Raw genomic sequence first — 27,817 nt, 5'->3', positions numbered from 1 at the left:
TTGAAGTCCAGTGTCAAGTTTCCACAGTCAGTGATGGTTTGGGGTGCCATGACATCTGCTGGTGTTGGTCCACTGTGTTTTCTGAGGTCCAAGGTCAATGCAGCCGTCTACCAGGAAGTTTTAGAGCACTTCATGCTTCCGGCTGCTGACCAACTTTATGGAGATGCAGATTTCATTTTCCAACAGGACTTGGCACCTGCACACAGTGCCAAAGCTACCAGTACCTGGTTTAAGGACCATGGTATCCCTGTTCTGAATTGGCCAGCAAACTCGCCTGACCTTAACCCTATAGAAAATCTATGGGGTATTGTGAAGAGGAAGATGCAATACGCCAGACCCAAAAATGCAGAAGAGCTGAAGGCCACTATCAGAGCAACCTGGGCTCACATAACACCTGAGCAGTGCCACAGACTGATCGACTCCATGCCACGCCGCATTGCTGCAGTAATTCAGGCAAAAGGAGCCCCAACTAAGTATTGAGTGCTGTACATGCTCATACTTTTCATGTTCATACTTTTCAGTTGGCCAACATTGCAAAAAAAATGCTTTTTTTTGTATTGGTCTTTAGTAATATTCTAATTTTCGAAAATATATCAGTCTGTGTGTAATGAATGAATATAATATCCAAGTTTCACTTTTTGAATGGAATTACTGAAATAAATCAACTTTTTGATGATATTCTAATTATATTACAATAATTAATATTATAATAAAATCAAACACAGGGTACAGTATAGAGAACACATATACACACTATAAACAAAACAGACAGATTGAGACAATAGTGCCATGAAATATATACATATTATACATTTGCAACTTATAGACAACTATGAATAATTTAATGTAACAATACCTAGTTGTCAGGACATTGGACAATATCTCCTCACAAACAGCACAAATCTGATAAATAACTTCTATAATTGAGAATTTTTGCACATTCCTTGTTAATTGTTAATTAATCCTGTATATTCTTTTGCATTTTTGTCTTAGTATTATAGTATTTCTATATTTATGTTCATGTGTACCACTGAAAGCACCAATACCCAAGGCAAATTCCTCCTATGTGAAAATGTACCTGGCAATAAACCTCATTCTGATTCTGAACTAGTTTAAAAGTATTTGATGAATAAAGTACAACAAAATATACATGAGGACTTCTGAGACATTTAAAAAAAAAATTGTCTATCAGAAAAATTTGATAAAAATTGTCATAGAACACACAATGTGCTTAAAAAGTTGCTGGCTGATTGTTTTGTTAAATTAATACACATTGTATTAATATCTCAAAATTTACTTATGAAAACATAAAATCTCAGTTTCGGCTACTTAATGTTGTTTATGGCAGAACAAGAAAACCATTCATTGGGTGTAACAGCTGTAACCATTATCACAAAATGTCCACGTTTTTTCCTCCATGTTTGAGAACTGAAACTGATTGTTCAGCACAAGACAGAAAAGCTGACAAACAATTGAGATCATGAATGCTCCCTTCTGTCAGCAGCACTCCTCTGATATGTTCATGGTTGCACAGTTGCACCTGCACAGTAAGCAGTACAACACTGTGTTGTCCTGCAGGCTGTAAACAATCCTGTCTGCTGCTCTCCCTCCTCCGTGCGTCTGACGTACTCGCTAAGCCCCGCCCCTGGCATTGCTCTCACGCACCAGTTACGTCTGACCGTAAAAAATAGAAACTTCCAAGATGGCCGAGGCCGTAGACTCCATGCATTTCGCAGCAAACAGCAAAACAAATTCCCCTAAACCCTTGACAGCTAAACGGCCGCCGGAGAGCCGACCGCAGTCTTCCAGCGACATTTACCCACCGCCCCCTAAGAAGGTCCGGGTGGAGGAGAAGGGGCTGAAGCACAGGAAACTGAACGGAGAGGTGTGCGCAGGGGAAAAACACAACGGGAAGCAGAGTTGTGGGAGCCCAGCGAAATGGAGTTTCGGCCCGGCCAAGGCGAGCCACTCCACCGCCGCCGCGGTGCCCGCGACCCCCGCTCGGAAAATCTTCAAAATCAGCAACTTCCTCGCCTCGCCTCTCAAAGTGAAAAAGGCAAAAGAGAAGCGACACAAGGAGAAGGAGAAAAGCGGTGAAGCGCAGCGGAGCTCAGCCGCTGGTGTGGAGAGAGTGAGCCCTGCTAGCTGCCATACAAAGACCGAGAACGGCGACGTGAAAATGCTACAGAGAGGTAGGACAGCACAGTCAGCCTGCTCACTGCCTGTTTAAACACTTTACTGTCAAATTACAAGCTGTAGGTGAAGCAGTACTGTCATAAAATGATTTATTAAATTATTACATAATTGTCTCTACCATAGGCCCCCAGTATTTATTAGGCCCAGATGGTGATATTTACACGTGGAAATGTTTGTTCGTCAGTTATGTTACTCAGCATGGATGTGGCAGCTTTTCACCTCCCTCTGTCTCCTCTTCTGCTCGTCCCAGATCACCGTGTGAAGGAGAAAGACAGGGAGAAGAAAAAGGAGAAGACTAAAGAGTGGAAAAACCACAAAATGCCACCTGTACATGACATAGCAAGAGAAAACGGAGAAGTGATTTCTCCACCAAAAGGTAGAGATGAAAAGTAACGTTGACCTGTTGAGATGAAAAGTGATTTTTTTATTATTAATTGGGAAGAACATTTTGAAGTACATTAGTCTCTTAAATCGGTTTTGCCTGTATACAGTGTTGGAGATGTGATAGAGGCAACTTTGCTCAAGTCACTTCTCAAATACTATTTATAGAAAACAATCAAAGCAGAGCAGAAGATTAAATATCTGAAATATTTGAATATGTACAATATTTTTGAATGGAATATACATTTAAAGTTCATGCAAATACTAACCATACATTAATTTACTGTTACATGAACACATAACTTAGTTGAACAAATCACCTTAAGTTAACACAAAAAAAGTTGTCAAAGTTCAGATTTAAAATTATTGCTTTTTTTGCATAACCCTCAAATGATGCACAACATCGTACTTACTCTGTAAAATGTTTTATGCTCCATCACAGAGTCTATGGAGAAGCCCGCAGCTGGTTCAGAGGAAGATCTCCTACTGAAGAAACTCAAGAAGAAGAAGAAAAAGAAGCACAAAGATGGAGAGCGGGTGAAGGAGAGGCACAGCCGACCCAAAATGTATCACCGCTCATGCCAGACGGTGTGTTCAGGAGTGTCCCTGGCTCTGCCCGACTTCCTCACTCGAATTAATGGGAACAACAGCATTAACAGCAGCAGTCTACTCCACACCACCGCAGCACCACCACAACAACACCAGGATCCTCATGAAACTGCCGCTACCTCTGCCTCCATCTCCTCCGTGGTCAGGGGCCGGCTCGGCTACAGCTCCCCGCTCCACTGCACGCCAGCGCCGGTCCTGCCTGGTCTGGAGTTTGGCCCCCTGATCCACATCGAGCAGCAGGCCAACGGAGGGGCATCTGTGGCGCACGCCTACTCCGAGCAGCTCTCCTGCCTGTCTCCGGCTGAGATGCAGCGCTTTGCCCAGGAGTTTGTGACCCTGTCGTTCAGCGAAGACGAGGCCCAGGCTGCGTGTTTTGTGATGGGCATCGTCCATGGAGCGGCTTCCTACCTCCCAGACTTCCTGGATTACTTCTCCTACAAGTTCCCCAATGCGCCAGTGAAGATGGAGGTGCTCGGGAAGAAGGACATCGAGACGACAACCATGGCCAACTTCCACTCTCAGGTAGGATGCTTGTTTCTGGTCTTACTTTTCCTCTGACAGCACAGTAAGAAGGCTGTGTGTGTGACAGGACTCTAAACTGTCCACATTGGTACTGTGAAGTGTCACCTTGTAGTCAGGAGGTGTGAGCAGCACAGACTGAACTGCCACAAGCTGAAACAGCACATCATCAACAGTTTTGATGATGATGTGTGTCAGTCTTTGTCCAGACTGTCGAGGTTTTCACGCTGCCTCGAGTCATCTTTACTCCTGTGTTCAAAGTGTTTCGGAGTCTTGTGGAGCAATAAGCCATAGTGGTGTCACATTGTTTGTCGCTAACCATAATGGTTTCTTGAAAAGCTCCTCTGTTCTTGATGGACATTATGGCACCTTCAGTCGGAGTTGCGGAAGAAAGTGTAATGGTCTATGAATGAAATACAATTAGTGCATGCTTTGTAAAGGGATGGCTGTTTTCTAGTAGGGCGCCAAATTTACAAAAATGAGAAAACGTCTACTTCTCTTCAGTCATTGGTGGTCTCTTTACTTCTCCACCAGTTCCTGACAGTTGTTAGTGATAATCTTGAAGGTGTTGTTTTCACTTGATGTTTTTGTTTTATTTATGAGTTTCTGGTCACTTTCCTTCTGAGCTGAATAGGTTGGAAATAATTATCTTTGACTTTTTAATTGAAAGAGTGTACTGATTTTTCTAATCTGAAATCCTGTGATACGAGTTAATTTGACAATATTTAAATACAATTTTGTCATAATGCTTAATTTGAGATAAATGTTTTAATAAAGCATGAGTCTTGGATTTTTTTGTAGAAAGAACATTTTATGAAATGTCACAAGATTTGTAATCAGAAACATCCACTTTTATTTTTTGGTTCACAAGTGTTTTCCATGTTAAAAATATATGTCAACTTTTATAATGAAGCACACATGTCTGAAGAGCTGTCCTTTCAAATGATTTAGTAATAATAATTAGTAAATATCTATTTATATCTTCCCTAAACTAAGCTGCGATTAAGAAATCTGATCCACCGGAGACAGCACTTGATATTTTACATGAAGAAAAGTCAGACATGAGGTCTACCCCTACACCTCCATCACAGTTTGTACTCTAGCATGATTTGAACATGTTTTTAGAAATATAGAGAATCACTTTAGGTCAGGAAAACCTAAAACTATTCAAGCCATTTTTCCACGGTCTCCCTTGATCGTACTCCAAGCGCTTTGTAATCAGATATTGCTTCAGCTCGTCTGGCATCATGACTTCCTCCGCTACCAACGTAGGGGCAGATGGTGGATTTCATCTTGTTGCTGTTCTCAATAAAACCAAACTCGAGACAACTGTCAGCATATTTTCTTAATATAGCCGGTTGGGGCTTAACGTCACTTGATGATATGGACTGTGTTTTCGATGCCAGCAGTGTTCAGTGCCCCTCGAGTTGTGACTGAGTGATTCATGGTTACGTTTGCTGTTAGACCGACGGAGAGTTTCTACTGGCACTAAGCTTACATGTGGGATTAATGGACACAGTATTGCATGTATTTTATTGTGGAGCTTGGCCCAAAAGCCTGAAATATGCACTTTTTAAAACACAGCACGGTTTTGTCACAGTGTCTGTGTGTCACAGACCCCGGGGATCTTCAATTCTCGCTTTGAGAATCGCCGTTTTAGAGGATGGCAAACGGCATCTTGTGATGCTACAGCATGTTTTGACTTTGAATTTATTTTATTTTTTATTGAAGTGGTTAACAAAGTCAAGTGCACTTTGAGAGAGGATACAAAGTGTACTAACTTTAAATAGACACTTACAGGGTCGTATGAATATAGTCAGCATCTGGTGTCAGCATTTAACTACTATGTCCCACAAAGTGATGCACCCCTTAATACTCAGATTAGATTGTACTCTATATTTTCTAACATTTGTAACACTGACGCACCTGTCTGTGCATGTTTTTTCATAGTAACAAAAAATAGTGCACGAACATTAATGGGCTGCGGTCATTTGTACTTTGCACTTTCATTTACTCTACATGTAGGATAATTACTGTTTTGCTGTGTATGTAGAAGGAAGCTTTAATGTCTCAGAGAGGCACATTGACTTACAGAGTCAGAAATAATATACAGAAAAGTGCAGCAATGAATAAAAACTAAGTGCAAAAAAGTACAGAAGTAGACAACCACACAAACACTGCCATTGCTGTTACCAAAGTCATTTTGTGAAAGCAGTGATAAGAAGCAGCTAGAAACCTGCTGCTAGGAACAGGCCATCAAACATTTTGTTTAAAAAGCCAATAAATTGTCAGGAAAAGACCTCATATACTCTTTAACGCTGTCTCTACAGAGGTAAAATCTCTGTCCAGTTTGAAGTAAAATGTAAAGTGTGCTGGGAGTCCAGTAAAATGAATTAAGCTCTCTCTAATATGTATACATCCATATACAGCTTAAATGTATTGTATATTATCATATCAACACCACTGTCACCCCCTCCCCACATACACACAATACATTTTGTACATCTTGCAGCATATAACAATGCAGTACCACAAACTAAAACTTGTTATCAGAGCCGAATCTCTCTGATTCTGACACACTTAATGGTGTATGAGCTGTTCAGAGGCATCCTCCCTGCTTCATGAAATCCCATTCACACTTGAACGTTCAGCTGAGCCTAAATGTCTGATGAGGGACTCGAGTGCACCAGGGGTCTGATTTTCTTGTCTTCCTGTTTTCTAGATTTGACAGTGTTTGAAAAGCTCAGTTGGTTTTTCACTAATTCTCTACAAGACAGTCTTTCATTCCTCAGAGTAACAATAGCTTGTCTTTAATGTGCCGTGTGTTGACATTTGCCTCTCTTGATGGCTGCCGAGCGTCTTAAAGTTCCACTAAAGACCTAAATCTTTGCATTTAAGGTCCTGCTAACTACCAAGCAGATGCTGACGGTGCTCTTAATGAGTGCTTTATCAACGGCAGGTGCACTGAAAAGGTCACACTATTTATGTTAAGAACACACCAACAGTGCTAGCCCTGATTGTTAGACAAACATGTTATCTATAAAAGCTGCATATGTTTCTTAAAAGGTCTCAACTGGCAGTAAAGTACATGTTGGGTTTAGTTTTAGATCTGATATTGCGAAACCCGCCGGATGAGGTTCTGATCTTTCTTCTCTGTGGTCCCTCCTGAAGGTGAAGCGGACATATTCCCAGGGAACGTACCGTGCCGGGGCCATGCGGCAGGTCAGTCTGGTTGGGGCTGTGGACGAAGAGGTTGGAGACTATTTCCCCGAGTTCATCAGCATGTTAGAGGAATCTCCCTTTCTGGAGGTTAGTGTGTTTGTTATGTAAACACCCCGACAGCCAGACGATGTGGGAATGTCTCACTCTTCCTGCTGTATGGCTATGAGTCATTTTGTAACTCCCAAGTTTCTCACCTTGTGTTTATGCAGCGCACTCTTCCCTGGGGAACGTTCTCCAGTCTGCGGCTGCAGAGCCCCACCGAGAGCGACGACGGCCCCATCATGTGGGTCAGACCTGGAGAACAGATGATCCCCATGGCAGACATGCCAAAATCACCATTCAAAAGGAAAAGGTGGGTTAATATATTGTGTGTGTAAATGTTTGCCAGTGTGCAGGTGTTATTGTCTCACCAATAGTATAAAGAAAGCTCATTTGTGAATTACTTTGAGCTCATCTTTCACACCACATGAACTTAAACATGCCTTGAACATATCCTGTTGAATAAATGTATTTCAGGTCCACCAATGAGATAAAGAACCTGCAGTATCTACCCAGGGCCAGTGAGCCCAGAGAGATGCTGTTTGAGGACCGGACGAGAGCCCACGCGGACCACATCGGTCAGGGGTTCGAGAGACAAACTACTGCTGCTGTAGGTGTGCTGAAGGCTGTGCGCTGCGGAGAGGAGTGAGTACACAGTGACATGTTTTACCTATTCATACGTAGTACACACACAGCCTGACAGCGTGTTGCCCACATAACTGTGATAAAGCACCTTTGGTCTGGCGCTATAGGCAGTTAAAAATGTTAAAGGTAACAGAGCAGAAGGTAACACAACGTAGACGGTCAACACTTCTGTTACAATCACTGGTAACAGAACACTTGTTTACAGATTTAAGAGTACTGTGAAATAATAAACTATGGGGAACATGTCAATCTCAGGAGGTTGACAACGTCTGTTTTTAACTCGTGTCAGTAAACAAGACTTTGTGTATTGTCTTGCAGGAGTTATGCTCCTGCCCGGATCACCAAAGATGTTGTGTGTTTCCACGCCGGAGATTTCCCAGATGTGGTCATGAGGCTGCAGCTGGACCTCCACGAACCTCCGCTGTCTCAGGTGGGTCAGATTTGTTAACTGTGTCTAGTACTATACAGCCGTATAAATAGATCTGTTCTTTCGGTTTGTGAGATCAAGAGATTTAAACATCCCTTACAGCTGCACTAATCAACATGTTTATATTAATAGTAAATCAAATGACTATTTGTAATGTAATCCACAGATAATTAACACACAACTCTAGTTCCCTTCAGCTCTGCTGAGCTTTATCATGTGTTTCAGCTCATTGTTCTGGTTTTATAGCCCGAGCTGGGTTCGCTCTCACCACTCGTCAACCCTGCTTTTTAGCAGCATGCAGCTGTTTTTAGTGAAAAAAGCTCTGATAAACCCACTGTACGCTACCTACTGAGCACCAAACCGATCAGCTGGTGAACATTTGCCAGGTGGCCATAAACACAACTCCAAATGAAGGGTCTGCTGAAAGTGTAAATGAGTAACTCTGTGCTAACATTTTCACCATATCAGCTTTATACATTGCTAATATGTCAAAGTTGTGTTTACAGCTTGTTGCATTGTCTCCTAGTGAAGTCAGGAAATGCAGTTGACAGTTGAAAACCCAGAGCTTTTCTTTGACCTCCAACATTGTCTCTCTGTAATACATTTAGAGTAGAGGAATTCCTTAGTATAATACTGTTCGCCTGTGCAATACATGATCTGAATCAGATGTCATATCTACAATGCAATAATTTAAGTATTTGCTCATTTTATTGAGACATTACTGAATCTCATGTGTTCCTGTTACTGCCTCCACAGTGTGTACAGTGGATCGATGATGCCAAGCTGAACCAGCTGAGGAGGGAGGGCATCCGATACGCTCGAATCCAACTCTACCACGATGACATCTACTTCATTCCCAGAGGAGTTGTCCACCAGTTCAAAACTGTGTCTGCTGTCTGCAGTCTGGCCTGGCATATCCGACTCAAACAGTATCACGAGCACGAAGAGAAGGAGGAGGAGGAGGAGGAGGAAGAAGAGTTGAAGGAAGAGGAGAAGTGTGCGCCTAGAGAAGTAACACTTCATATCAAAGAAGAGGAGGAAGACGAGGAGGTTGAGGGGAAGGAGTGTGGCCCTGCTGTACAGATGGTGACAAAGCTGGAGGATGAGGAGATTGAGGGAAGGGAGGGGTCGCCCTCACAAACTCCCACACAGATTTTCCAGGAGGAAGAGCAAGAGAACATAGCCGAGATGAAGGAGTCAGCGACACAGTCTCTACCTTTTGTCAAGAAGGAGAGAGATGAAGGTGTACTCCCTCACACACTAATGGAGCCCAAAGCTGAAGAAGGTGGAACAGAGGAAGGTATGGGAGTGGGAGATGAAGATGCAGACACATGCCGGACACCGCAGAAGGGCCATGAGGAGGGTGGAGTGGACAGTGCATCCTTTAAGTCATTACAGCAAATTAGGAAGGAGAATGATGTGGAGGAAGAGAGGCAGCAAAAGACAACTGTGTCAGGTCAAGGTCTGAAAGACAAGACTAAAGATAGTATAACGAGCACTTACAACACACCACAAATCAAAAAGGAAAAAGATAAAAGCAAAAGAGAGAAAGATGAAAAAGAGCGGGTTAAAGAGAAAGAGAAGAAGGACAAGGATAGGAGTAAAGAGAAGGAAAGGGATAAAAAGGAGAGGGGGAAAGACAGGGAGAAGGACAGGGTGAGAGAGCAGGAGAAAGTTAAGGCTGAGGGAGGAAGAGAGGGTAGTACATCGACGCAGCCATTGCCACAGATGAGGAGAAAAGAGGACGAGGAGCGGACAAAAGAGGGCAGCAAAGCCTCTCAAACTTCCCTGCCTGCACAGAGAGACGAGAAGTGGGCCAAGGAGTGGGACTCAAAGACACAACCCCATGTCAAGAGAGAGAAGGAGCACGCAGGGAGCGATAAGGAGAAGGGAGGCACCCAGGGAGCGTCTCACTTACGGCCAGACGGGGAGGGGGCGCGGGACGCCTGTTCGCATAAACACAAGTCTTCGCACGGGAAGAAGGACAAAAGTGGCCACAGGGAGGGCAACACGTCGAGTACGCAGGGGGCACAGGCAAAGGCAGGGAGAGAGGATGGGAAGATGGGCACTCCCAAACCTGTGAACACTCAGGTAAAGAAAGACGGAAAGAAGGATAAAGACATCAACAGTAAAGAGGAGAGGAAGAAGTCTGCCTCTGGCTCTGCGCCACCAGAACACAAACCACCACGGACGCTCATCACCTTTGACCTCTTTAAGCCGATGGAGGCTCACCAAACTCTGGCCCTTTCCTTCACAGACAGTAGGCCTAAGGCCCACCATCACAGTGATCCTCGAGGCTCATCCTCTAAACCTGGATCTGACAGTCGGACAGTTGTGCCCTCTAAAGGACCAAAAGTAAAGGACACAGTGCAGGGAAAAGCTGCCACACCCCTACAGGACACTCGGCCACAGCAGCACTCGTTAAAACAACCCCTTAAAACACACACACCCCAAACACAGAAAGACTTCTTAATATGAATGTCTAGATGTCTTGTTTTTTTTTTTACTGTACAACTTACGCTGAGGCTTTGTTAAAGTATTTGGAAATGCATCCTTCCTCCAGACATCAACTGGTCTTTCTAATTTGTAATAGATGAGCAGGGTGCATTCCATTACTTTGCTGACACAGCCACATTATGCCAGTGACGTAGTGAAAAAAGGATGCACTCTCCAAGTATTTTATCAGTGCCTAAGAAGGTAAGCTAAGTAGCTCACCTCACATTTGTTAGCGAATGTACGTAGGTTCTATATAAAATGTTGTGTGATCCATGAAATCAGCGCCTGTGCACTACTTAGCTTCGCTTTTAAAGCACCTATTTTAGGTACTGAACTAGCCAATCGGAAAACAACCATACTTACTCCCTGCTATAGAAATTACCTACATTCACTGTTTGGGATATTTCAGCAAGTCACAGAGCTCCCGCTGAAATCCTCTTTGCCGTGTTGCTTTAGTCGATGGGGTTTGTTGTTTATAACACTCCAAAATCGGAACAAGTAGTTGTTTTCAGACTGGACGTTGTTTGACTCACACAGGGCTGTAAATGATACTGTATGTACCAAAACTGTACAGTATAGATGTTATTGGCACCAATGTGAGAAAATGTATACAGAAATTGCATATATTTTTTGTAAGACAAGTTTTATTTTCCATAGAACTTATTTATATCATTTACTGTCTGTTTTTATTTGAAAACCAATGTATGTGAAGATTTTGTTGTAAATACATTTTATTTCCTAAGATAAGACTTGGTAGTGTGATTTATACTCTGATCAGAACCTCTCAATAAATGGTTCAAAAATATTGACTTAGTGTTAATGTCTCTCCTGCATTTCATATCATTAAGGTTTCAGGCAGCTTGGGTCTACAGTTGATCCGACACTGAAAACTACTGGACTGATTGCCATGACATTTGGTGCCACAGTAATTCAAAATGTCCACTTTTAACTAACTGCTAACATGCTCACTTGCAAGTATGTGAAATGCTCATGTAACACGCTGACCCTTTTCACAGCAGACATTTTGACTTGTCATAGTGGGAAAAGCACAGGTGTTCCAACGAACATTAATGATAAGCCCACTCTATTCAAGTGTCCCAGTGAGCCAGCGTGCACAATCCCAGGGTCCTGAAACTGAAGCAGCTAAATGGAATTCAGCCATCTTTGATTTCATTATTAACTCCTGTGCTTTTCCTAAACAAGTCAAACAAAAGGCCTATTTAACACTCCAGCAGTCCATCTGAAGCTTATAAAGTGCGGCTAAAACAGGTTAAATGCACTTACTGACACATGCGTCTACCAAATGAATGTAACTAGTGGAGAGCCCTTCAAATCTGGCCTGCTCTGAACGGGCTGATGGAAATGAAAAAAGATGACGCTGAAATATAAATGACGAAGTCCAGCTTACACTGATAAGTTGAGTGTATCAATACTGAGCTGTGCCCGACAAGGTGAGTTGAGATGAACCTGTTGATTTCTGTAACAGGGACTTTCATCTGGCTGGTTTTATGTTTTCTGATCACACGTAAAAATTTATCCCCAGGACATAAAAAATTGTTTCAGTGGCAGAAGGACATCCTGGGATGGTTATGAACAAATAGTTGTAACACATCATGTGTGTACCATCACATATGCAAGCTGTGAGGAAATGCTCTAGTAGTGATACAGCGATCTCACAAACCGGTGGAATGTGGCACACAGTGCATGCAAGTGAATATTGGATAGTTTCAGTGTCACAAGGATCCCACATTAGACATTACTATAGTACATATGGGTGAAGTGGAGACCAATGTGTAGTGCAGAAAGAGACTGATTTTGGATCACAATGACAGATCATGTGGCCCTCAGTTGCTTAGCTCCATTTGTTAAACCCAGTCTCACGTGATAGATCCAGCTTATACACAGTGAAAGTCTTTTTATCCTCTAGCCCAGTTCACCATGTCATTAATTCATGCAGCCTAAAGACGCACCAGTAGGCAGTAACATGAACGTCAAAACAATGTGAAGGCTGGATTTATTCAGTGATGCCAAACCGTGCGTACGTAAACTCTCCCTTTTGAACGAAGATCCAATGGTACTGCAGAATGACATCTCCAACTTTCCAGGTACAGATTTCACATCTGATATTAGTGCTCTTTACCCCCATATATAAAACCTGTAAACCACACTGCAGAACTCATTGAGCCCTCAACCTGCTGTAACTTAAATGTAACTTATAGCAGAAACAGTTACTTTTATGACATTGACAAAGAAACCACAGCCACTTAATTAGGTCAGCATCAGCCCTGGTTCCAATGGAACAGATTGTGCATACCAAGCGAGAGGTGCTCGAGTGTAAAATGTACTTGTCCCCTATATAACATTTCAAAACCATTTATTGCACCGTCCCTAGGTTCAGTCCCTCCTGTAGTGGAAAACACTGTGTCCCAGCTCCACCAGCGCCCCACCCAGCAGCACCCACAGGGGGACACACACCACACTGACCCACATTTCAAAGAGCTTCTCCAGGTGGGAGCACAGTGTCAGACAGAAGGCCAGCTTCAGCAGCAGGGCTGTCATGTACCACAACCTCCTCTTAAGGCTCTGCTCGCCATCCCTGGGGTCAAAGTCCGGCTTGCACCGCCCCACCATCTTCACTATCAGCATGAGGATGAGGATGGTGTCAAAGGTCCAGACAGGGAGGAAAATGAGAAACCAGTTCCAGTGGATCTTAGAGTCCAGCTTGAGGACCAGCATGATGAGGAAAATCAGTGCGAAGATCCAGGAGAGGAGCACTCGCTGGGCCAGGGACATCTTCATCTACAGAGGACTGGCTCAGAGCCGGTATCATCCACACACAAGAGAAACTGAGGACCACAGCCAAGGTGACACACAGAGTGATCTGAAAATAAATCCAAAACACAACACAGCAGGTTCATTCTCTGATTAATGTCATGACGGAGTTAACTTTTTTTACACCACCCAAACTCGCACCCATTAACGTCCAGGCTTTCACACACGTGTATCTGGTTGAGAAATGATTTTGCTGTTACTTCCACTTAGTGCAGACCTGAAGCTACTGCTGGCTAGCTGTTACTACAGCTAACTTGCGAAACCCAACTAAAAGCATTGTTCAAAGAAAGATGTCTTACCAAGCCGACCGGGAGAGTCAACCTGTTTGAAAGACAGACTCTTCACCAGCAAGACGAATGTCGACACTTTTAAACAGACGACTTAGTTTTAACAGCAGTGCGGCTCGATCACAGGGAGGACTGCGGTGTAGTTAGCTTTTAGCTAGTTCAAGCTAGTGTTCCGCCAGAAGTAAACTGCAAGGCTTCCGGTCAGTCTTTACAAAACAAAAGAATGTTTTCAATCAACTGGTATATCTTATTTTGATATATAAATGCAAGGCTTCCGCTACACCTTTTCAAAACAAAAGCACGAGTTTATTAGGTGATGTATTTTACTTTGATAGAAGGGCTTTAGCTACAATTGAGAACACAGTTCATGCCTTCTGTAGCTTTTCTGGAAATTTGGGGATTTTAGCAGCCTGGCAGGGATTTGACAAAAAAAACAATCTTAACTCAAGGTCCATTTGCTAGATTTCTTCCCCACATCTGCAGATAAAGGTGGTTGAGAGATGTGAAGTGGACCTTGAGTTAAGAATTTACAAGTGCCAAGGTCAAGAATGAACCTGAAGCTCAACCTGATGTGGGTTTACAAAAAAAAAAAACGTACACATGGTGGTTATTTGGGGTGATACCAGTATTTTTAGACTTGAAATTTTTTTTAACATTAGTATACAATATAAAAAACTTGAGATGAGGGTGGGAGGTATATTGGTGGATTTGACCTCATGATGACTGCCAGGCTGGCACTGATTATAGGTGGCTTAATGGAGCTTGACCAAGAGGTAAAAATAATTCCAGCTGCTACTGTAAATCCACACCTCTTCTTAAAGGCCAACCAAATTAGTAGTCTGTGTAGCCATTCATACACATGCCAATCTTAATGAGGGAAAATATTATATCTATAATGAATCAATATTTAATATTCAATAGAAGGAGATAACCCATGTTTTTAAATACTATTAAAATTTATTTAATTTTTACTGGGCTAGTATAACAAATTAATACAAAGTACAACTCTGTAGACATAATAGATTGTCAAAAAAAGTAAAGTACAAAACGCTTGAGGTAAAACATCATTTGAAAAAGATTCAGTTAAAAAGCCCTTATTAAAATCTCAATCCATTTAAAGGTAAAAGCTCACTTTACACTATCTAGCTGTCCTAAAAAACAATGCACTTTTATTTACAAGGTAGTGGTGGTGCAAAATACAGTGTGTGAGACGACATTCAGCCAAAATGTTCATGTCTTTGTCAAATGTAAACAATAAACATCGTCACATTCCTCAAACTCCTGCTGTACACAGCTAATACAGAAAAGCAAATGCTGTCACACTGATGTTTGCTCTAAGAGGATAATTTTGCATTAGCGCTCGATGACTGCCGCTGACAATAAAAACAATTCAACAGTCCATATGTCGTACAAAAGTGAAGAGCAGAAGACCTCATTACTGTGTTACTGCCACGAGGCAGACAACAAAGCTTAACAGAAAATATAAAACTGCTGTGAAGTTCAAAGTACACATATACAAAACACGTCCATGATAAATATGTTAGGTTTCTGTCATTTCTCCATGTAAATGGTGGTTGTAACAGCCATCTTCTTAGCAGAAGTAAGAAACTGGTACTGCGTGAAAATCCTCATAACTCCAATTTTTTCAGTGCTTCTCTACGGGTTAAAAGATAACATTAACTATACTGTATGTGTTTGATGTTTTCAACAAATCTCATGAAAATACCAAAACCAACAATATCTCAATACTTTCTGACTTCCCCAGCACATCCGTAACACTAACGCGCATTCGCTCCTACTAGAGACATAATTCTTAAAAAATGGGTTTTTAATCAAATAAAAAAGAGCTGGGCAGTGTAGTTTAGTTAAATGACTTAAGTTAGGAGTAAACAGTGTATTTGTTGGGACTATTTTCACCCGCAGATTAATACACATTTGATCATCTAGTGAGTGTTTACAGTACCAGCAATAAACTACAGTGCCTACGTTCATGCAAACGAAGAAACATGTCAGTGCAACTGCGCGGCTCATTGATGTGTTTTTAGTAGTTCTTGTACAAAATTTGAGGCCTGTGGTAGTGGACTAAGCTGAAGCAGGTGTTGGCTAGAGAGAGATCATTGTTGATTTTGGTCTTTTCATAGAATGAGTTGCCAATAAGAAACATATAGAATATAACCTTTGAAAGCTGAGGATAAAGTCACACACTAGAGGGTCCTCAAGTTGAAAACCTGGCGACACATTGTCAGTCCTTTTAATAACACTTCCACTGGCATTTGCTTTGTATTTTGTTGGAAAAACATGATTTTCTTAGTTCTTAAAAAGTTGCGAGGGTTTCACTCACCAGTGAAAGCACTTTGAATGGACACATCATGGAAACTCATCGTACTAAAGTAAGAAAGGAAGATGGTACCCATTTAATGAAATGTATACGCATGATTTCTTTAATCTTTCGCACAGATTATTACCGTACACACTGTGTGGGCTACAGCTACACAGTGCTCTGCCTGCTCTCGCGGCTGTACCCCATAGCCTCTGAGGAGTGAGGTGGGAAATCAATAAATATCCCATCTGAGTCTGAGTCTGCAGACTCCAGCACTTGTCCAATTATGGTTTCAGGGCTGGATGATTCACTGGGTGGCGTGGAGGATGCACCCTTACTGAGATCAGTCATTGTTGTTGTGGCCTCGGTGCCGTGGAGAGCTCCTGAGGAATGAAGGGGAAGGATGGACGGAGACGAAAGAGGCAAGCCCATGGCGCTCGCTCCTGCTTGTAAAATACCTGTGAATGAGAGGGTATACTGGATAAATATGGATTATTACATTTAGATGTTTCACAATAACCAACATCAGATGTCTTAATCTGCGTCATACCATTGAACTGAGAGCCCACGCACAGCCTGTTGGAGGAGGGGCCAGACAGTTCAGATCCTGAAGCCAGGTCAGCGTAGGCCAGTCCTTGTTCCTCCAGGCATGATATAATCTCACAGGCCGAGTGGCGGCGGATTCCTCCACTGCCAACAGAGCTGGCATCTGGGTCATACTCAGCCACCGGGGTCAGCAGCAGAGGGATATTGTAGCTTTTTGATCGTACCACAGGGTTTTTACACGGTTGATCTGCAGACTTGGGCCAGCCCCACGGTAAACACTTCTCTGAAAGACGAGAGGAAAAGTTGGTGAAGGTGTTGATTAATTTATGTTACTTGTCAGCCACATGCCAGTGTTACTCTACGTTTTGGGTTTGTGCCCAGATTGTCTCACCCAGAACACAGCAATGGGCCTCAGCGCCATCTCCAGAGTAAAGCCCATGGGTGCCCAGGTAGGGCGAGACCACCTTCTGAACCAGGGACTCGAGCCTCAGGTAGTCCTCATTCACACCACGCGACTCATGGACCCCCTAAACACATACAGAAGCAGGGATCAAAGTGTGAATTTAAGGCTTCAAACACACCAATGGATTGTTTCTGCTGGTCTGAATTAAAGCTGCTCCTTGGTGCGTAAGCAATCAAGACCATGAGAAAAATAATAAATGACAATTTTGATTATTAACTCACAGAATATGTCTTACATTTTCTTCTTGGAGCACTCAAATGTGAGTATTTGTATGAGTCTCACTTGAGTGGAAAGTGAGTAACTTTGTTTTTTATGACTGTAGATCAGGCACTAAGCAATAACAAACTAATAAATAATAAGATACAATAAAACAATATTAGGAATGGGGGTAAACAATAATAAAATGTCATTGTGGGCTCCAAATAAGAATAGTAATCAGAAATATGTGTACAAAGAGTCCGTGGTAACTTGAGATGGAAACTACAGTTAGATTTTTGACATGTTATTGACTACATGTTAATAATTAAGAACAGAAACAAACAAAAAAAAACAACCCCAGATCAATTGATAATAAAAACATTAAATGCAGACTCATTATTCATTTTACTCAATTACAAGGTAACCTGGTTTGGATTCATTCAAGTATGCACTTCTTTAACCCATTGATGCCTGAATTTATTCACAATAACAAATAGGTATGATGCAAATTAGAGACAACAGGCATAAACGAGAAACCAGTGCTTGCAAAAGGTTCCCAGGTATGTATTGAATATGTACAAACAGGCATTGGGGAAATACATATGCTATCTCAGCTGCAGTCTGAAAGGAAGAGGTGTGATGCAAATTTGCGACAATCAGTGTTAAGGGGTTAAGATATATGCACTTGAACATGCAACAAATAAATATTTTTGACTAGAATTTTAATAGCTTTATTTTATGCTATTCATTCTAATGTGAGTATTTATGTGTAGATGCAAGACACGATACAGACTGGAGCTGGACAGAAGATACAAAACTGCAGGCGTTAATTATCTGTAATAGTACTTTACTGTGCTTGGAAACTACCACGTGCAAAGCTCCAAAATATGATTTGTTGCTGTTTTGCCTTGCTGGGAACTGAAAGAAAAAACAAACAGTGAGCGAGGAAACATGCCATTAAGTTTGACGCCTGCAGCCCTACCTGTAGAATAAGCAGCATCTGTGTAACAGAAGGCGGCACACGGGCCCGAGGTCGAGACAGGGCGTCGTCTAACTTTACACTCAGGACTATGGTGTTCCTGAAGTGAAGCAGAGCTAGCTGTCGGACAGAGGGCTCCTTACCCTGCACACATCGGGGACACACAAAACAGCAGAACTGAGCAGAACAGTGATCATCATCCAGTCAAGACTGGATAGTTGTTGATCCTTTGGGCAGCAAAGACAGAAAAAAACAGCAAGAGGGTTGTGTACCTGAACAGGATGGAAGATGGCCTGCAGCATCGAGAGAACATCACAGAAGAAGAAGTCCCAGGTCTCTGCCAGAGAGTCGAGTAACTTCTGACCTGCATCAATCACACAGGAACAAGTCAGAAATGCAGTTGATTAAAGCTTAATTCACAGGTACAGACCGCTACGAAATATATTCAGACCATTTATCCAATCAATCATACCTTCATAGAACCTTATCTTGTCCCGAAGGATGACCATGCCTTTTGTCAGCAACTGGTTCTGTAGAGTACAGTGAAAAGAGGCCATTAAATACAGAGACACCTCCACACCACAGAGTGACAACTACTGTTAAAAGACGTCTGCTGCAATATATGATTAAGTGTCATCTCAATGTTTTTGCAGCTAATCCCAATGCTACCATTTCATTCAATAATAAAATAATAACAGCCTATTTATTACCTGTAGGTATTCTGTGAAGAAGGACCCCAGCTCAGTCTTCAACAGATGCCTGAGGAAACAAATAATCATAAGATGGACAGTATGCAACCACTGTTAGCTATTTTCTCATTTCTGTGTGAATAAGGTGTTTACAACCTGCATTTAATCACACGTGACCGTGTAGTTTACATGACATAGAACCACAGGGTATAAAGCAATCTACTAAGCATACAGTTTTCCTGCTTGACCATCGAGAGTTGAAGAAATGTGTGTCAACCTCCTCGTGGCTTTGCTGCACATGAAAACATGTTTACTGGGCTATAACGGAGGGTGATGTGACAGAAGTGATGGGTCTGGTTTAGCTAGATAATAAGGTATCTGGCATGACCACATGACTCCCCAGGCCCTTGCATACAGTACCCACACACACACACATACACACACACACACACACACACACACACACACACACACACACACACACACACACACACACACACACACACACACAAACAAACTCATTCACAAGGAAACGTTCAGTCAGCAAACGTCGGACAGACAGTAATTATACTAATTTTAGCCCAAAATTACATCAACGGTCTAAAATAAGGAAGCTTTCTCTTTACTGTGCGTGAGTGTGTGTGGCTGTTTCTGTGGCTGTCGAAACTTACCGGACACCTTCATTGAGGACGAAGAGCTCGTTATCTGCCAAACCTTTCTTCTGGAAGACTGCTATGACAGCATTGTGAATGCTGCAACATAAAACACAAACACACACAAACTGGTCTATATTATTGTTCACAATGCATTTAACCACTACATGCTGCACCTGGATTGTATTCGGTGTACCTGTTCCAGGTGGCATTGGCTCCTGCCCTCTTCTGCTTCTCCCCTCTGTCCTCTGGTGAACTTTTCTCGCTCCTCCCCAGCTCGCTGAGGCTGGGAGAGCTCATCAGCTTCAGCCGGTGCAGAGTCCTCATGAGGGAGATATAGAGGAAGCGGAAAGAAACAGAGTATGCACTAAGTACCGGATAGGAGAGAAAGAAGGTCAGGCTATGAGCGGACATGCAGTGACACAGAGAAGAAACCCGAGGAGATCTGGAGCTGGGGAAAGGTAGAGAACATAAGCAGAGAGAGAGAGAGAGAGCTATAAGAGAACGCAGAGGGAAAAAAGCACAATGACAATACAAAGAGCGGCCGGTGAGAGAGGAGGAGAGAAGTAGGACAGAATGATGCATGGAGAGAGAGGGGCAGCACGTTAAGAGCAGGATGGGTGGAGCCAAGCCGAGAGGTGGGCCACCGCACTGCCCGAGGTCTCAGAAGAGGAGAAAACAATGGCACATGCACTGATAGGGGGCATACTCTTCCTCCCTCTCTGCCTCTCTTTCAGTACAATACAACCATTGATACAAACAAATATTTATGCAGAACACAGATGCCAGAGGAACTGCAGGGTAAGCAGACTGAAGCAGCAGAGGACTTTGTTGTGCTTGTCACTGTACTGCGAGGAGGCGGAGGAGGAAGTTGTCCGGCTTATTAACAACAACAACAACAGGGATAGGAAGCGGTGACACAGTACGGGACAATAAAGAAGGTTTTCCTGCTCTCCCCTTGTGAGCGTACAGCCCGACCAATGCTGGATCTTGGAAGCCGATAATGATATTGATATTTGAGAGTTTAAACATCCAGTTTCTTCTCTTTTATATCCCCTTAATTAGCTTTAAGATTGGAAAAATCATCATCACATATTTATTGTGTATCCGCTTGGTTGAACTATGAAAACTATGATGTTCACACTTAGAGAGATTCAAACCCAGGACTTCATGTATTTATGGCTGCACTGTCCCATCAAATGCAAATATTCTGAATGTCTTGTGCATCATTTTTGGACACACTGATATGTTTATTATCTTTGGAAATTTTTGTAATATTGATCCCACTTTCATATCTGCATGCTAAATATGAAGCTAGAAACAACCGTTACCATATAACAATCTTACCATATAAACAGGGGGAAACAGCTATCCTGGCTCTGCCCACAGGTAAAAAAAAAAAAGGGGGGGGGGGGGGGGGGGGGGGGGGTTATATCCTGAACTATTTCTTGTGACTTTTTGGAGTCACGTTACAGTGAAATTGCCAGGCAACAGGAGGAGAGTCCAGGGGATCTCTCCATGGATAAAAAATACTGGAATGTTGGAAAATGGATTTTGTTACCTTTGGACAGAACAAGGCCAGTGTGGCACATAGAATATTTTTATGTAACTATCCATTCACTTGTGTGTTATTTTATAGGTATGCACTTTATCTTGCATCTTTTTGGACCTCTTTCAATTTAATGAAACAAAATAATACAACTCAACAACTCAATTTGGCATTTAAAAGGTCACTGCAATTATATAAACTGTGGGTTTGCGCTGCGTTCTTCAGAACACCAGAACAAGTAAAACCACTGAGGACCAGTCAACTCATTGCTATGTATTGTTTTTATTCTTTCAGAGTAAATTATTTCTAAAATATGTCACCCCCTTAAGTCAGCACCCTATGGGTGTAACATAGCTGTTTCCCCCTTGTTTGCAGTCTTTATGCTAAGCTAAGCTAACTGGCTGCTGGCTAGATAATCTGGTATATCTATTCTGATCTCCTCATCTAATTTGAATAAGGATATTTTCCAAAATGTTAAACTATTAAGCCTACCTAAAAAATCTGATAACAGTATCAGCCAATAGTAATTTACAAAAAAACACGACGAAAAATGAACTCATCAGTGCTCCATGGTGGACAAACAATGTAATGGAACCTACTTATCAGCTGACATACTGATACCATATAGCCCTAGCAGTGGTCGGCCGCGTGCCAGAACCGGCCCACCAGCAAAATCTGGCCCATGGCCAGATTGCTTTGATAGCATAAAAATATAAAATAAATTAATCGATAACGGCTGGTGCTGAAATAGATCTCAGTCATGACAGCTACAGTTACTCACACAATCACTTCCTGTTAAGTGATTGTGCCTCTAAAATAAAAGCGTGAGAAAGTCTTTTGCAGCAATGCTTCATGTCGAGTTTATTAAGAGGTTTTACTTTGAAGAGTTCTGAAGGACATTCACAAGAGCCTCTGGCTTGCTTGACACACCTCTGAAAAAGCCATCAGTAGATTCCCCTGAATTTCCTCAGGAAAATGAATATATGTGTCCATACGTTTATGAATGCGGATCGCGCCGGAACGCGCACACACACACTGCAGCACATGCTTTATTGTGAGCATGTGCAAAAGTGTCCTTTTATTCAATTTGTTTAACAAGGGAGAAAAAAATATCCACAGTAAGTTGGTATCGATCTTACAATCTACCTAACGGGAGTCCCGCACAGTACCAAACTGAACTAAACGTACATATGATTTTAAGTTGACTTTGTTCTGGTCCGCCATATAACGGCTTGAAAGAAAATTGGCCCGATGCCTGCCATATAGGGTATTTTGGGTAAGACGCTCCCCCCCTTTGCTCAATGTGTATTTGCAGACACATAAAAGCACATGTTATGTTGTTATGTTATTGATTTTTTTGTATCATAAAGATGGCTATGCTTAGGGTTACATATTATAAAGTAAAATAAATACCTACATTTGACAAATTAATTTGTATTTAATCAAATAATTTTTTTTTAGGAAAAACGCATTTTCCCAGCTACTGGGGTAAGATGCCCCCTCCCATGGTGTGAAATCACTTTAATAGATAAAACAGATAAAATAAACTACAAGTAGCTGGTTAAAAACAACGGGATTATGTGATAGACCAATGTTTTAGAAATAAACTTGCCTTGCCTCATGTTATTAGCTCTCCTATCATTTATTCGTCAAGACTTTTAAACAGTGAGGTTGCTAGAAACTTCATTAGCACAAAGTCTGAGGTAAAATAAGCACTAGCCAGCTAGCTATGTGAGCACATGTAAATTTATAACCTCAGAATTTTACCTCACACTATCACACTACCAGTGTATATATATATATATATTAGAATTAAGCAGGGGGGCGTCTTACCCCATGCTACCCTATCTGCAATAAACTAATATATTGGGCCCATCGGTTTGTCAGTCTAGCTCTGTATGAGACAACCTACCCTCCTAACTCAATTCAGAAGGGCAGCTGTGATGGCAATTTTAAATGAATGAATACCTGCTTTCATAAAAAATCAAAAAGTCCTGAACTGAAATGAGACACAGAGCACGGTTTGCATATTTTCAGGAGGGACTGGTGAAAAGTAGCAGAAGAAGAAGAAATGATGAGTTCAAACCCACACAGTCCAGGAACTCTCTGCTGACAGCACGGCAGTAAACAACAGACCCCCTTCTCCACCCACGTACACACAAACACAGAAAACACGGAAGGCAAGTGTGCAAACTGATGAGATGTAGGCTACACACATAAGGAAATGTGTCAATCAAACGTCCCACCAGGAGATCATTATCATTAGGGCAACATGTGTTGCAAGCCAGCTCAGCCGGTTAATGAAATCTTCCGGGAGGAGAGATGGGAGGATTTTTTTATGAATGCTAATTAATATTTCAGGCCTTTTCCAGGATGCTGTTAATCCCATGAACTGAGCCTTACCTCCTGATTGGATGCTCACTGCTGCTGTCCATGTCTGGACTCGGGGGAGGGGCCGAGAAGGTGCTGAAGTTGAGTGACAGGGGCCGGGAGGAGGGCCGGGAGGAGGGCCGGGAGGCGTGCCTCCGCCGGAGTCCATCAAGCATCTGAACACAAGAGAGGAGATGATGGAAAAATTGGTTGTTAAGGTTTGACTGAAGATAAACATATCATCCAAGGCGCCTACAGCGTACAGGAGTGATCACAAGTAGATCAAGCGGCTATGTGAAAAATGTGTGAGGCCCTGACATAGCCTATAGCTATATACCACTTACCTTGAGACAATGAATGAAATACTGGAGCACTAAAAACACACAAATTAAACTTACGCTCATGGGGACGCAGGAGACACTCAAGCCACACATTATAGTGTGAAATCAGCCGGGTGCTTTCTGCTTCCTTATTCCTTCGGGGACTGTTATTTCAACACACTGGTTGAGAGTGTTTTGCAATCAGAGCTCAACCTTACGCCCCAACCTTACCACAATCACACACACGCATTACATCAGAGAGAGAAAAAAAGGGAACTGCTTGCGTGTGCATGTACAGTATGAGTGTGTGTGTGTGTGTGAATGAATTATTCCTGTAAAAGCCAGGAAGACTAGATCCTCCCTCTTGGAGTATGACATTACAGTATTATAGTCTGTTTGGGTGTCTTCGCCATAGAAACACACCGTTCATGGTAAAGCACCATCCCCTGGCCAGAGGGGAGAACAACAGTCTGGGCTGTCACTCTTCAGACAAAAGACACAACACCAGCCTCCTTCACTGCCACCATGCATGCCAGTGATAAAATGGGTGACTAGTGTGTTTTCACAAGGGTTGGCCTGCAGTTTTATTGGAGTAAGATCACATCTCAGCCAGAGCCCCAGAAGCAGACTACACACTGTCTATTACCCGACATGCCATGCCACGCCAGTGTGGGCATTTCTGCTTTTGTACACCCCTCCTCCTTTTCTTTTTAGGGGCGACTACGGTCAGAGCCACTTTTAATTTCTATTAGTCTCAGGCGCTCTTCTGGCCTGTTCCTAACCCGTTGTGCGAACGCCCTCATGTTTATTCCACCAAATAGGTAATCAATCGGCCAGACGCGCAATCAACAGTCCATGTTTGTCCTACACGGAGGACTATACAGGCAGTCGTGCGTACGTGGATGTTTTTCTATTTTTTCTACCTGTGTGGACGAGAGAATGGGGCAAAGTACCACTGTAAGCAACGTGACTGCCTCGTGTACAAACCTAGGTGGGCACCGATGGATAAAAGCTGTAGTCTCTTATAATGGCCACAAAGTTGCCGTATGTCATGCGCCTCTACCCGCCCACTGTAGCCCGCACTCACCGTTCCTGATCCTGTCGTGTTGTTCCTGTTGGGATGAAACGCTCATGTAGTACAGAGGGGATGTGTTTGCTGTCCGGGCTCATCAGCAACTGGCTCCTCTACTGTTCCCCGCCGGTCTGCGCACCCACACGGGCATCAGGATGGGTCCGACCTGCGGTGGTGGAGGGGGACTCATTCATGAAGCATGCTCCGCCGCTCGCTAGCTCTCTCTCTCTCTCTGGCTCGCCCCCGCTTTGTTTTGACGAGATGCAAAGCAAACCTGGACGCGGCCGCCAGGAGCACGTGTACGCGCACTGTGGTTTATAGCTTTATGCAAAGGAGGGGGGTTCAAGAAAAAACACATAAGCACGAGTTTTGTCATGCTCTGGACAGACATGTTTCATCTTGATAATCAAACAGGCTATTAAAACGCCGACGGAGACAGATCCACTGGCACGTAGCACCAAACACGCAGCCCTCTACAAATAAAAACAGGAGCTACTGGATGCTATTTGCGCTATAGCACAACTTGGGCTCCATGCAGGTGCGCAGACATTACTGGAGAAAGAAAGGCCTGCACGTGCCACGTTGCTTTGGTCTCATGCATGAATTTGGCTACATAAACAGAGTGGGAGGTAGTAATAAAAGCATAGTATCCAGGACTGACCCCAATGCCGTGTAACACAGTGGGTGTTTTGCCATCTGTCAAAGCATTTTGCAAATAATCCCCTATTTCTATGGGTCGTGATGTAAATAACTGGGTCTCGTGAGAAACGTCACTGGTATAAAAACCACGCAATAAGAACTGAGGCACACGTTTCGGTTGCCTCCTCAATATATCAGTAAATATATGAGGCTACCTTTTTGTCTGGTTGGCAAACAAAAACCAAACCATGACATGCACGCAGTAAACCAGGAGCACATTAACATAAACACACTGTATAACCCAAATGGACAATCGGCTACGTTTCTGTCACGTGACAAGAAGACTTTGATAATTAAGTGAAAACGTGTGAAAAGCAAGGGAGGCCTAATAGTGGAAGTCACATACTGAAATTAAGAAAAAAAATGTGGAAACATTAAATATCCTTTTTAATTTTACATATTGTCCTTTATTACGAATTTACAACCACTCCCAAGTAACAGTAGATGAGAAAAACATGGCGCGTATCAGATTTATTATGAATCTCTTCATTGAATCTGCCTGATCCATAAATGTAATGTTCACTCAGGTCTGTCTCGTAAATTCCCATTTTCAAGCCCGCAGATGAACTGCCACTATGCTACTATGTGTTGTAATAATTGTTAGTATTGCTTTGAAGTCACTGAGTCATTCTATATGGAAGCTATGGAGAAAATATCATTGTTTCATATTAACATTTGTATGTAGAAATAAATAAATTGGCACATAAGTAATTAAAAACGCGATCTATATCAGACTAATTTAGTATTATTGTTGATAATCATGTGCACCATCGACAGAAGAGATCAGGGATAACGCACTAATGATTAAGGCTGGTTGTGCCATAAAACCACGAGTGTTGACGAAACAATAAAATTCGCCATGACAAAATGAACACTAAAGTTTCATGTTTTCCGACAGGACACAAAAGCAGCATAAACTCCTCCTCCTTCTGTCAGAGCGGGAAGTTCAGATGTTCGTCTGGTTTAGCTAACGTACCACATATCTCGGTGCCCCGGCTGCTAATTCAACACAAAACTCACTTGTGAGGAATCTTAACGAGTGAGTTTGGATTTATGTGGATGCGCAAACTAACTAACAACAGCTTATGGTCACGGCTAATGTAATATTGAAAGTAAAGCCAGTTTGACCTGCTGCAGACGTTAGCTTCACATTAGCTTTTAAAAAGGAAGTTTCCCTTATGCACGAATAGAGGAATAGAGGGCGGTTATGAGAGCTGACAACACCTGCTATTTAGCGTTAGCTACATTAACTATGGCCCGTTTCTGTTTGTCTTAGAGGAGAGCTCTGAAATCATGTCCAGTAACGCCGAAGAGAGGAGCAGCTCTGCACCCAAGTGCTTCGGACAGGTGGGTTACAGAGCACACTACTCCTTTATCTGAAAGCTCCTGTTCGTTCAAGTGAGGCTCAGGTGTGCAGATTGAATTAACTAACGGTAGTGCAAGGCTGCACCGGTCTCACCGTCCTACAGATGTTAAAGTTATGAGAGAAATCCAGGGTTTTTTCAGTCATGCAAGTGTGTCAGTCTCTATCACAGTAAAGGTGTGTTTCTCTCCCCAGCCTGGATCTTCTCCCGTTGCTTTTCTGTTCAGGTGGACTGAACACACTGATTTAAACACGTCAGCATGCAAAAGAGAGAGTGTATCTGTGTATTATTTTACTGATATGGACCTATGCATCTGATATAGAAGTTGATTGGATTGTAATGTACTGACAAACTGTCCCAGGGTGGTTTTCAATGTTTCACCTGGTGCATGCTGGGATACACGTCTGTCACCCACAGTCCAAAAAGTGAAATGAGAAAAATAAATTAAAGAATTTAGTAATTTGAACCCTTATCATCCAGTTTCATTTGATGTCCCCTTTCAGTAGCTTTAAGTTTGGATAAACCATAAGATTCCACATTGTCTGACAGTATCTCAACGCTTCACTGAAGCTCGTTTACAGCGAGTGAATATTTAAACCCAGGACTCCATGTTTTCATGGCTGCACCGCTCCAACAATGTCTTGTCCATCATTTAATACAAATTTCACCCTCGTAACTTTGGGATCTCCAATAGAATTTAAAATACAGGTCTATGGATTTGACCAGTGTTTGAATGCACAAAATAATAATGTTGTAACACATTGCTCCAACCTGTCCAACGATGTTGTAAACTTTAAAGTCTTGTGGCTCTGTGACACCAGAAGGTATTGTGACTGCATTGGGGTGAAGGGGTTACTCAGAGATGAATGAGGTTTCATTGAAAAACCACCCGTCCTTTTCTTATGTCGCGTGTGTGTGTGTGTGTGTGTGTGTGTGTGTGTG

The 27,817-nt window shown here is 42.6% G+C and overlaps 3 protein-coding genes and 2 long non-coding RNA genes across 6 annotated transcripts in view; 2 read left to right on the top strand and 3 right to left on the bottom strand.

The window, feature by feature from the left end:
* Positions 1-27,817, bottom strand: part of LOC123957995 — a 147,203-nt gene that overhangs the window by 52,085 nt on the left and 67,301 nt on the right. The gene's annotated exons all lie outside the window — the stretch shown is intronic.
* Positions 1,617-11,339, top strand: LOC123957991 (lysine-specific demethylase RSBN1L-like). The gene is made up of 8 exons (XM_046031151.1): positions 1,617-2,192; positions 2,447-2,572; positions 3,020-3,708; positions 6,877-7,014; positions 7,137-7,279; positions 7,444-7,611; positions 7,930-8,041; positions 8,795-11,339. Exons 1-8 carry the CDS (start codon positions 1,703-1,705, stop codon positions 10,514-10,516), a joined length of 3,588 nt encoding a protein of 1,195 aa, XP_045887107.1. The 5' UTR covers positions 1,617-1,702; the 3' UTR covers positions 10,517-11,339.
* On the bottom strand, positions 12,532-13,863 carry LOC123957993 (transmembrane protein 60-like). Its single transcript, XM_046031155.1, has 2 exons — positions 13,666-13,863; positions 12,532-13,415 (listed from the first exon to the last, which is right to left on the bottom strand). The coding sequence occupies exon 2, from the start codon at positions 13,331-13,333 to the stop codon at positions 12,929-12,931; it is 405 nt and encodes a 134-aa protein (XP_045887111.1). The 5' UTR covers positions 13,334-13,415; positions 13,666-13,863; the 3' UTR covers positions 12,532-12,928.
* prr5a (proline rich 5a (renal)) lies at positions 16,072-25,025 on the bottom strand. Of its 2 annotated transcripts, XM_046031154.1 has the most exons (11): positions 24,828-25,025; positions 23,454-23,596; positions 19,698-19,823; positions 19,520-19,600; positions 18,870-18,918; positions 18,632-18,689; positions 18,432-18,523; positions 18,163-18,303; positions 16,911-17,046; positions 16,524-16,802; positions 16,072-16,431 (listed from the first exon to the last, which is right to left on the bottom strand). In XM_046031154.1, the coding sequence occupies exons 2-11, from the start codon at positions 23,594-23,596 to the stop codon at positions 16,142-16,144; spliced, it is 1,395 nt and encodes a 464-aa protein (XP_045887110.1). In that variant the 5' UTR covers positions 24,828-25,025; the 3' UTR covers positions 16,072-16,141. The 2 variants fall into 2 exon arrangements, with proteins under 2 accessions (XP_045887110.1, XP_045887109.1); XM_046031153.1 differs by lacking the exons at positions 23,454-23,596; positions 24,828-25,025 and having other exon boundaries at positions 19,698-20,091.
* LOC123957994 lies at positions 26,387-27,341 on the top strand. Its single transcript, XR_006821960.1, has 3 exons — positions 26,387-26,550; positions 26,788-26,858; positions 27,070-27,341. It is a non-coding gene; the product is annotated as an uncharacterized LOC123957994 (long non-coding RNA).

The sequence above is a fragment of the Micropterus dolomieu genome, linkage group LG19 (assembly GCF_021292245.1).
Source record: "Micropterus dolomieu isolate WLL.071019.BEF.003 ecotype Adirondacks linkage group LG19, ASM2129224v1, whole genome shotgun sequence".
In the NCBI taxonomy this organism is placed as follows: domain Eukaryota; kingdom Metazoa; phylum Chordata; class Actinopteri; order Centrarchiformes; family Centrarchidae; genus Micropterus; species Micropterus dolomieu.
This window is presented reverse-complemented; position numbering and strand designations above follow the sequence as displayed.

Excerpts from the sequence above, each read along its gene's own strand:
- LOC123957991 (XM_046031151.1), top strand. The coding sequence starts at position 1,703 with ATGGCCGAGGCCGTAGACTCCATGCATTTCGCAGCAAACAGCAAAACA. Across the intron at positions 7,015-7,136 it reads AGGAATCTCCCTTTCTGGAG|CGCACTCTTCCCTGGGGAAC; the intron begins GTTAGTGTGTTT and ends GTGTTTATGCAG. Across the intron at positions 8,042-8,794 it reads ACGAACCTCCGCTGTCTCAG|TGTGTACAGTGGATCGATGA; the intron begins GTGGGTCAGATT and ends CTGCCTCCACAG.
- LOC123957993 (XM_046031155.1), bottom strand. The coding sequence starts at position 13,333 with ATGAAGATGTCCCTGGCCCAGCGAGTGCTCCTCTCCTGGATCTTCGCA.
- prr5a (XM_046031153.1), bottom strand. The coding sequence starts at position 20,086 with ATGCATCATTCTGTCCTACTTCTCTCCTCCTCTCTCACCGGCCGCTCT. Across the intron at positions 18,690-18,869 it reads TCTTCACAGAATACCTACAG|AACCAGTTGCTGACAAAAGG; the intron begins GTAATAAATAGG and ends TGTACTCTACAG. Across the intron at positions 16,803-16,910 it reads GGCCCATTGCTGTGTTCTGG|AGAAGTGTTTACCGTGGGGC; the intron begins GTGAGACAATCT and ends CTCGTCTTTCAG.